Consider the following 11,578-nt stretch of genomic DNA (forward strand, 5'->3'; position numbering starts at 1 on the left):
TCCTCTCGTTCAGAAGCATTTCATTTATTTATTTCTCTGTAGTGCTCCTTCATTAATCTCTAGTGTGTGTGTGTGTGTGTGTGTGTGTGTGTGTGTGTGTGTGTGTGTGTGTGTGTGTGTGTGTGTGTGTGTGTGTGTGTGTGTGTGTGTGTCCTCTAGTCTCTCATCAATGATGGAGGACTGCGTGACTACAAACATTTTCTAATGTATTAAATAGATTAAATAATTTAATAATGGTTTTTAATATATGTAAATCTAATAAAGTGTAACAATGTGACATGTATGTGTGTATTTTGATTAATGTTAGACGTACACAATTCTGGATAAACTGAGAATCACGATTATTTTTATTGTTTAAAAGTGAGATTACGATTCTGAACGGACAATTAAACTAAATAACATGTAATTTACTAGAGAACCTGACAAACGTTAATTCCTGCAGTCTATTTAAAATGTTTAATTAATCTGAATGAATAATTTTTTTTAATCGTGTGAATGATTCAACGACTCACTGAAAGACTTCGCTTGTTTTATTAATGTATGAATCAGCGTTTATGAACGAATCTCTTGAATGAATGATTCAATAACACACGTTTTAACGGTCACTTGTCGCCACCTACTGGTGTAACGATGTAATCCATACAATCTTTATTTGAAACGTCGTTACTTTTTAAAGAGGTAATTCGCTCTGTTGTGATCGCTAGCATAGACATCAGTGTTTTTATCTGAACTATTAACTTTTATATTGGTGCTTCTGGGTAATATAAGTGCTTGTAACACAGAAATAATGAAGCTGTATGGTTGAAGTTGTGTGTGAAGCGGTTTATGCACACCGGCTCTCTCTGGCTCGGCGGATCTGAATCTTCCGCTGTAATCCTGTCAGAGGTTTAATAGACACGGACGACGCGCTGTCGTTCAGGAATGAGGTTTCGTGGGTGTTTGAACGTAGAAGGCGAACTTTTAACGATTAATCGTGCAGCTGTAATTCATGGTGAATAAAATGCACCATATTTACTTTGACATCATTACAGAAATAAAATGAGCTTTAAATGATGTTGCATGTTAAAATCAGCCCTAAAACTAGCAATCAAAACAATTATAACACCACACACACACACACTAACACTAACACACATACACTCTCACTAACACACACACACGCATACATACAGACTCACTCACACACATCACATTCACACACACATATACATGCACGTACATGCACAAACACACACACTAACACGCATACACTCTCACTAACACACACACACACACACACTCACATTCACTAACACACATACACACTCATTCACACACACACATATACATGCACGCACACACACACACACACTCACACGCATACTCTCACTAACACACACACACTCTCACTAACACACATACAGACTCACTCACACACTTCACATTCACACACACATATACATGCACGCACATGCACAAACACGCACACTCACATTCACACACACATACACACACTCTCTCACTAACACACATACACATACTCACTCACACACACACACTCTCTCACTAACACACATACACAGACTCACTCACACAGACTCACACACACACACACACACACTCACTAACACACATACACAGACTCACTCACACACATATACACACATTCACACACACATACACACACTCTCTCACTAACACACACACACACACACACACTCTCACTAACACATATATACACACACACACTCACATGCACCCTCACACACACTCTCACTAACACATATATACACACACACACTCACATGCACCCTCACACACACTCTCACTAACACGTATACAGTGTCTCACACACACACACACCTGCAGTATTATGAGCACACAACAGTAATGTTAATAAAAGCAGATGTTAGTGTAGGGAAGACGTCCGGCGGGAGAACGGACTCTGAGGCTTTAGTGAGAGTGCAGGAGGGACGAGGCTTTCAGCGGACGGATGCTCTTCTGACCAAAGACACGCCAGTTCTGTAAACACTTCATACATGCAGCCGCTCCTAAATAAATCATATCATATTAATAAAACACAGCAGAGGTCGAGAACAGTCCCATGTGGCCTAATTATTCATGTGTGTTTTAATCCATTACATTCTTCTGTGTTTTTGTGCTGCAGTATAACTATGAAGGAAGTGACATCAGCGATCTCCCCGTTGATCTGTCTGTGGTGTGGAATGGAAACTTCATCATCGACAACCCTCACAACATGCAAGGTAACCATGGCAACCGCTGCGGTACGCTGTAGCTGGTTGCCTAGCAACCTTCACTGGATGCTGCAGAGTTGCTGCATTTGTAGATGTTTCAGAGCATCTCCTGCTGGCGTGAGCAAGTGTGCTTCACAGTTAGTAAACAGAAGGTGCAATATTGTAATAAATTATTCATTTGCTGCTCATTTGTGATTAATGCTGGTATAATAACTCAATTGACAGTCAAATGTGGGATATTTAATTTTAATTTATTTTACTTTTATTTATTTACTTGTTTATTTTCTTATTTTAATATAATTTTATCTGTTTATTTAATCTAATAATTCTTTATTTTAACTTACTTTTTGTTTATTTACTTATGTTTTCTTATTTTAGCATATTTGTAATTAATGTATATATTTGTTTATTTTAATCGAATATGTATTTTTCTTATTTTTTATTTATATATTTATTTATTTTAATCTTTATTTTCTTATTTTAGCATTTAATTTATACATTTGTTTATTTTAATCTAATGTTTATTTATTTTCTTGTTTACTTATTTAATATAATTGCATTCATCTTTCTTTATTTTAATATTAATTTTTATTAACTTTTTTTTTTTTATGAATTAATACATTTATTTATTCATTTTAATCTAATATTTATGTTTTATCAATATTAATTTATCATATGTTTATTTTAATCTTATTATAATATTTTTTATTAATCTATTCTTATATATATATATATTTTATTCTAATTTAATAATTAATTATTTGAATGTGATTATTTATTTTATTATTCTTTATTTACTCTTTTAATTATTTTTTGACATTTTAATCTAATGTTTCTTTGTTTGAATAATTGTATTTATTTTTTTGCATTCTTACACTGTTTTTCTCTGAACATTTTCCCGCATATCATCCAGAAGCTTTGAGTTGTGTGTTTCTGATGCCGTGATGTTGAGTGTGTGATCTTCTCGTCTGCAGCGCACCTCTACAAGTGTTTCGCTCTGAGAGAGAGCTGTGGTCTGTGTCTGAAGGCCGAGTCCAGCTTCGAGTGTGGCTGGTGTGTTCAGGACCGGAAGTGTTCCCTGCGCCAGGAGTGTGCTCAGCCGGAGAACACATGGATGCACGCGAGCGCCGGGAACAGCCGCTGCACACACCCGCGCATCACCAAGGTCAGTTACCGTACACACACCCGCGCATCACCAAGGTCAGTTACCGTACACACACCCGCGCGTCACCAGGGTCAGTTACCGTACACACACCCGCGCGTCACCAGGGTCAGTTACCGTACACACACCCGCGCATCACCAAGGTCAGTTACCGTACACACACCCGCGCGTCACCAGGGTCAGTTACCGTACACACACCCGCGCGTCACCAGGGTCAGTTACCGTACACACACCCGCGCATCACCAAGGTCAGTTACCGTACACACACCCGCGCGTCACCAGGGTCAGTTACCGTACACACACCCGCGCGTCACCAGGGTCAGTTACCGTACACACTCCCACGTGTCACCAGGGTCACTTACCGTACACACACCCTCGCGTCACCAGAGTCAGTTACCGTACACACACCCGCGCGTCACCAGGGTCAGTTACCGTACACAAACCCGCGCGTCACCAGGGTCAGTTACCGTACACACACCCGCGCGTCACCAAGGTCAGTTACCGTACACACACCCGCGCGTCACCAGGGTCAGTTACCGTACACACACCCGCGCGTCACCAGGGTCAGTTACCGTACACACACCCGCGCATCACCAAGGTCAGTTACCGTACACACACCCGCGCGTCACCAGGGTCAGTTACCGTACACACACCCGCGCGTCACCAGGGTCAGTTACCGTACACACACCCGCGCATCACCAAGGTCAGTTACCGTACACACACCCGCGCGTCACCAGGGTCAGTTACCGTACACACACCCGCGCGTCACCAGGGTCAGTTACCGTACACACTCCCACGTGTCACCAGGGTCACTTACCGTACACACACCCTCGCGTCACCAGAGTCAGTTACCGTACACACACCCGCGCGTCACCAGGGTCAGTTACCGTACACAAACCCGCGCGTCACCAGGGTCAGTTACCGTACACACACCCGCGCGTCACCAAGGTCAGTTACCGTACACACACCCGCGCGTCACCAAGGTCAGTTACCGTACACACACCCGCGCGTCACCAGGGTCAGTTACCGTACACACACCCGCGCATCACCAAGGTCAGTTACCGTACACACACCCGCGAATCACCAAGGTCAGTTACCGTACACACACCCGCGCGTCACCAGGGTCAGTTACCGTACACACACCCGCACATCACCAGGGTCAGTTACCGTACACACACCCACGTGTCACCAGGGTCACTTACCGTACACACACCCTCGCGTCACCAGAGTCAGTTACCGTACACACACCCGCGCGTCACCAGGGTCAGTTACCGTACACACACCCGCGCGTCACCAGGGTCAGTTACCGTACACACACCCGCGCGTCACAAAGGTCAGTTACCGTACACACACCCGCGCGTCACCAGGGTCAGTTACCGTACACACACCCGCGCGTCACCAGGGTCAGTTACCGTACACACACCCGCCAGGGTCAGTTACCATACACACACCCGCGCATCACCAAGGTCAGTTACCGTACACACACCCGCGCATCACCAAGGTCAGTTACCGTACACACACCCGCGCGTCACCAGGGTCAGTTACCGTACACACACCCGCGCGTCACCAGGGTCAGTTACCGTACACACACCCGCGCGTCACCAGGGTCAGTTACCGTACACACACCCGCGCGTCACCAGGGTCAGTTACCGTACACACACCCGCGCGTCACCAGGGTCAGTTACCGTACACACACCCGCGCGTCACCAGGGTCAGTTACCGTACACACACCCGCGCGTCACCAAGGTCAGTTACCGTACACACACCCGCGCGTCACCAAGGTCAGTTACCGTACACACACCCACGCATCACCAGGGTCAGTTACCGTACACACACCCGCGTGTCACCAGGGTCAGTTACCGTACACACACCCGCGTGTCACCAGGGTCAGTTACCGTACACACACCCGCGCGTCACCAAGGTCAGTTACCATACACACACCCACGTGTCACCAAGGGCAGTAAAATAAAATATTATTTTCTTTAATAATATTTTTTTTTAAATATTATTGTTCAAAATAATATTTTATTTCAATAAAAAAAAGCAATAGTATTATATTACTATTTAAATAAGTATTATTATTGTTGTTATTATTATTGAGTAATTTACATTACAATAGTATTACTGAAATAATAATGTTAGATTTTTTTATGTAAGTATTTATGTAAATACAATATTATTTTGTTTAATAATAACAATCATAATATACATTTTATTGTTAAGTTGTATTAATATTATTAATAAATATATATATTTATTATATACATTTTTTTTTTTTTTACATCCGTAAACAGTAAGTTTTCTATTATTATTATTACAAAGTCTAATTGGATAAAGAGAAACTTTCTTGTTTGTCATCAGCTGATCACATGCCCGTCACAGACACAGGTGATGTTACGGGTGCTGATGAGGGACAGTTGTCTCCTTTCTGCAGTCCTGGACTAAAACACACTCTCGCTCTGTTTCTCTCTCGAAGAAGAAGATTTTCTCGCCGACTTCTGAATTCTCCTGCCAGAGGAATATTAACTTTTAGAACGTCTACTTACTAAATTTACATCCCCTCGTGTTAATTAAACTCCTCCTTTGTTCTCAGCATTCGATTTCTCATGCGCTCGCTCTATCTGTGCGGCGCCGCTGTCGTCTCTTACTTATTAGATTAGGTGTTAATTTAATTTGGAGAAGAATGAATTTATCACATGGATTATTAGCGCACCATAGGCGCTTTGAGAGCCATCTGTTCAGAAGACGTACACCTATTCTCTTCTGCTGCACTCCTCTTCATCCGTGTATCTGTACAAATGTGTGAATGTCAAATTAAAGCAGTCCCTCTGAAACCAATTACTGTGCGCCTCTCGTTTCGCTCTCCGCGTGAGTGTGTGTGTGTGTGTGTGTGTGTGTGTGTGTGTGTGTTTGTCTTCTGCGCTGGTTTGGCTGAAGATCTCGGCAGCCGCTGATGAACTTCTGATCTGGTGTGTTTCCCGAAAGCTTCGTTAGCCAACTATGGTCGCAAGTTCCGTCGTTTTCAGTATAATTCAGCGAGTCGTGTTTCCCGAAACCATCGTTCCAACGAACATTCGTGAACAGCATCGCAGAGTTGTGTGTGTGAGCGACAGATCTCCTGCGGTTAGAAGAAGAGTTTCTAGTGTTCATGACATGTGGACTCAATAAATCCTGATCTTGAGCCAAATAAGCAAGCTGACATTCAGTGCAATCTATATATTTGATTTAAAATACATACAAATGTCATTTACGTCTTTTAGTTTGTCGAGAGATGTAAAGTGTAGTGTTTGAAGAGTGCGCATGTGCGAGCGAGCTCTAGTGCGCAAGAACGAGTCTATGAGTGAATCTGGAAATAAAGCAGAATAACTGAGAAACATGAGAAATATTCCTCAGATGTCATGTCTGTTCTCTATAACTAAACAAAAATCATTAACTCGATCTCAAACAGATTCATAACAGTATTATTACTCCACACCTGCGTGACATCATTAACCAGCGCGGTTGAACGACCAATTTGCGACAATACGGTTTCGGGAAGCAGTCGAGACTATAGATGATTTCTTCAGAGATGTATCGTACTGTGATAGTGAAGCACGAGTTACACAGTTGTACGGGAGACACACCCCTGGTGGCTTTTTAAGGGATAGTTCATTGACGTTGTTCTGTTGATCTGTCCTGGTCCAGCTGTCTCCTGAGACCGGTCCCCGGCAGGGCGGAACCAGACTGACCATCACCGGGGAGAATCTGGGCCTTCAGTTCAAGGACATCCAGAACGGCGTGCGGATCGGGAAAGTGGCCTGTACGCCCATCGAGGAGGAATACGTCAGCGCTGAGCAGTGAGTCTCGGATACTGACACAGTTTCTGTGCTACAACTCAGTTTAAAGAGTCTCCTTCAACATGTTTACATGCATCTCAGGTCAAAAACACTTTAATGTCCTCATAATCTCCACTGCAGCGTCAGCTCTTCTCTCTCAGTCTCTGAAATGCTTCGTTCGAAGATTCAGTCTCTAAACCCCGCCTCTCTGAGAGCTGCTCTGCTCTGATTGGTCAGACGGCCTAGTTTGCTGGCATCAATCATCATATTATACTGATTTCTGAAGGATCATGTGACGCTGAAGACTGGAGTAATGATGCTGGAAATTCAGCTTTGATCACAGGAACAGCTATTTTAAATTGGTCATAATATTTAATAATATAACTTTTTTTCTTTTTATCAAATAAATGCAGCCTTGGTGAGCAGAACAGACTTCTTTTAAAAACATTTCAAATCTCGCCGATCCCGAACGGCTGTGTATATCGCTACAGTCGCTCTTGCTGTGAACGGGCCTTATAGGTCAGGATTTTAACATCGGTGCGTCTTTAGCTCGTATCTCTCATTGAAAAGCAATAAAACAATTAAACGTTGTGTGACTGTAACCATTGCAACAGTAGATCATCGTCATTGTCATTGATAAACATTTATAGGTTATCAGCTTTTTTAAAATTAAATTTAGTAGTATCAGTTGATTTTGCACATAGATCATTTGATATTTAATTCTGCATGCGTATATATACACGTTTTTTTATCATTTTTTCCATCATCTAATCTTAAAGGTGCACTTGGTAACTTTTTCAGCTTAATAAATCCGTTTAGAAATCATTTGGATGGTTAAATAATCTGTTCTGGTGAGAATGGTTCCTTTCCCTGCTCCCCCCAGCGTTCCCAGGCGGAAAACCAGCCTTGCAACATTGGGACTAACGTCCCGGTAAGTTGAAAATAGGAAGTCTCGTGAGAAGCGAGAAAGAACGAGAAACACGAACTGCTTTATGATACTGTGTATGATGTATTACCCACCTCGGTAGACATGCTCCACACGATAAAGTTGGTGCGTCTGGGACTCATTTGTTCACCACACCGGCTCCGACCGTAACAAAAGCACATGAGCAGCGGTAGAAAGGGGGAGGAGGGCGCCGGCGCGCCGCAAGTGACTTTACGACAGTGATGTGAAAAATATACGCACCGCAGATGTAGGGGAGCTCGCTGAGAAATGGCTAGAGTTACCGAGTGCCGCTTTAAAGGTATAGCGGAGGATTTTCTTTTTCCGGGTGGGTAGCCTATACTATTGGTCCACCTATATTGGTCCACCTAAGTGTCAATCATTCTGGTGATATGTTTACGTAAGGCCGTTCACACGCTGGCGTGCGCTAAACGCACAGGTTGGGCTTCCCACTGATGCCGCAGTCGCAGAGATTCTGCTAGACAGGTAAAGTTTGTCATGCTATTTGGAGAAATCCATTTAAAATCACTGCTAGTAGGCGTTCCCTCTCGGGAGCAAATAGTGTTGCGCATGTGCGTTTAAAAAAAAATTGGAGAGGGCGGGTCTTTTCTAAAATTAGGAAAGATCCTCCGCTATACCTTTAATATTTAAAACATTCATTTAATAACAAATTCAGTCTCAAGGTTAATATCCATTATTCAAACTGCACATTAAATTGTTGTGATGGCAGAATGAACTTGTAGCATTTAAAACTGTTGATTTTAGTTTGTTAAATGAAAATGTTTGATTCTGTAGCAGAAACCGCAGCTTCCTTGACGTCTGTTTTCTGCAGTCGCTTCTCCACAGTTTTCAGTCCTGCTGCTGGAACGATGACTTTACAGTTTCCTGAAGCTAAACAAGCATCAGGGTTTCATTGCAAACACAGAAACTCTTCTCCCATCCGCACTAGAAATGCTCGACACAGACGCAGGGCGGTTAATAACTCACGAGCCGCCCCAGGGCATGATGGGAGGATTCGCTGTCCGTCCCATTAATCACGGAGAGCCGTTTTCCAGTCCAGTGAGGGTTTTACTGCGTCTCATTACAGTGGTGTGTGTTCATGTAGCGCCTGCAACCCGTCTGTCTCGTGTTCGGGCGCTCAATCAATGTTTTGAACATCGAGCGCCGGCGGCCGTGCGTCCAGACCAAACAGCAGCCTTCCTTTCTCTCTCTCGAAGCCAACACTGAGAGACTTAACCTGCAGTTCCTCCACTGGCCACTAGAGGCCGGCTGCAGAAGAGACTCGATCCCCTAGACCCGCATGTTAAAATGCACAACTTTACAGCAGAAAAAAACATGTTTACAGTCTGGTACAAAAAGTGGTTTTGGTCTATATAGCTAATTTTGCCCTTCATGACGACTGTGAGGGGGGTGAATATTTTTATAACTCATCCATTTAAATTATATTAAGCCTTAAAGTTCTGCATAATTAAGGGCGTGGCACTTGAGTGACGGGTGGATTGCCGCTAATGTCACTACTAGCCGTTTGTCTGCTGTCTGTTAGCGTCACATGACCTCAGCTAATCCGCCTCGCTGTACGTTTTCGTTTATACGGGAGTGACGCGCGGCCAAGATGGCGACGGCCGACTCCGCCCACTTTGGGCTTCAAAATTTTCTTCAGAAACACTACGGGTGACGTCACACACACTACGCCCATATAGTTTTGGAGAGACCCTTCTCTCTTTCTCTCTCTCTCTCTCTCTCTCTCTCTCTCTCTCTCTCTCTCTCTCTCTCTCTCTCTCTCTCTCTCCCTCTCTCTCTCTCTCTCTCTCTCTCCCTCTCTCTCTCTCTCTCTCTCCCTCTCTCTCTCTCTCTCTCTCTCTCTCTACCGTGGGGGATCTTATGTCTTTTGAATTGATTTGGTGTTATAAGGGGGCTCTGTGTGAAATAATTAATGAGAGTTTACAGTTTGCACATGTTTTGGAATTATTTTTTTATGGGTATTTATTTGGATATTTGCTATATTGAATGTGCATTTTTTTTGTACTCTTGTAGGTAGGAACTGAATGAATTAGTTTAGGTTATTTGTAATAAAGGTATGTTCAAATGAAAATGTTCTCTCTCTCTCTCTCTTTCTCTCTCTCTCTCTCTCTCTCTCTCTCTCTCTCTCTCTCTCTCTCTCTCTCTCTCTCTCTCTCTCTCTCTCTCTCTGTCTCTCTCTCTGCAGGATTGTGTGTCGTTTGGCCGATGCCACAGGTTACCGTGTGCAGGAAGCTCAGGTGGAAGTGTGTGTGCGAGACTGTCTGCCGGAGTACAGGGCCGTGTCTCCTAAAGCCTTCACGTTTGTGGTGAGTTTCAGTTTCAGCGTCAAACATTAGTCCAAAACTGATGAGTAATAACTTCTTGTGGTGCATAGATCCAAAAGGAACTCAAAAATCAGAAAAAAAGATCCGCACACAAATTTATATTGGTAGATGTTACCAAGCATACACCTGTGTAAAAAACAGTGTGTAAATTAGATATTTTTTCACACATCTTCTCTAGTCTTGTGTTACAAACTGAATGTATGAAATTCAAAAGGTTTTTCCAGCTGAAGTGATTATATTTCATATCCTCTCCTGTCCAGTCGCCGTACTTCTCGCGTGTGGTGCCGTCATACGGGCCGATCTCTGGAGGAACGAGGATCACGATCCACGGCAGTCATCTGAACGCGGGCAGCGCCGTCTCCATCAAGATCGGACTCAACACCTGCCGCTTCCTGAGGTACTGCTCACCTCACACCGTGTCCCAACCAGACGCCATAGATTCCAGCCACAAATCATTTGTCTGTCCACACTAGACACTTTCTCACATTTAAAGTAAACAATTTCTGAGAAACGTTCCTGATATTTGAAATCGACAAAACAAACACACCTCTATCTTGATAGCTCCGCCCCCAAATTCACGGACGTACGTAATCATGGCCGTACGCGAGTCTAGTTTCAGTGGAAGCGCTGCGTTTTTATAAGAAAATAAACTATAATGACTGGTTTCCGGTAACGGCCGTACGCAAGTCTAGTTCCAGTGTAAGAGTGACCTCTGACCCGACGCATGACGTAGGAGTAGCTTAACACTGTGTCCTAACCAGATGCGATGCGATATGATTCCAGCGACAAATAATTTGTCTGTCCACACTAGACGCGACTGCGAGATGCGTACAAATCAATCAAAACCTACAGCCAATCAGAACAGCGTGTGGGCGGAGTCTCACAGCGAGTGCACGGCACCAGAGAGTAATCCTGACGGCACGCACGAAAATGGTTAGTACGTAAATAAGTTTAAAAAAATTGTATTTAAAAAAATACAAAACCACATAATAAAATTATGAAATCCTAAACTAAAATTAAAATGAAAACTGAAAATATAAAATAACAACTTATTCAAATTATTAATACATATTATAATT

At 43.2% G+C, this 11,578-nt stretch overlaps 1 protein-coding gene across 1 annotated transcript; it reads left to right on the plus strand.

Annotated features, from left to right (window-relative positions):
- Positions 1-2,127: 2,127 nt before the first annotated feature.
- Positions 2,128-10,896, plus strand: LOC306994309 (plexin-A1-like; the record flags this gene model as incomplete). Its single annotated transcript, XM_079639920.1, has 5 exons — positions 2,128-2,243; positions 3,209-3,399; positions 7,081-7,232; positions 10,361-10,481; positions 10,760-10,896. Coding segments are annotated over exons 1-5 (608 nt in total), but the record flags the coding sequence as incomplete, so codon positions are not given.
- Positions 10,897-11,578: the final 682 nt, after the last annotated feature.

This window comes from Phoxinus phoxinus (assembly GCF_949152265.1).
Source record: "Phoxinus phoxinus genome assembly, contig: scaffold_148, whole genome shotgun sequence".
Taxonomy (NCBI): Eukaryota; Metazoa; Chordata; class Actinopteri; order Cypriniformes; family Leuciscidae; genus Phoxinus; species Phoxinus phoxinus.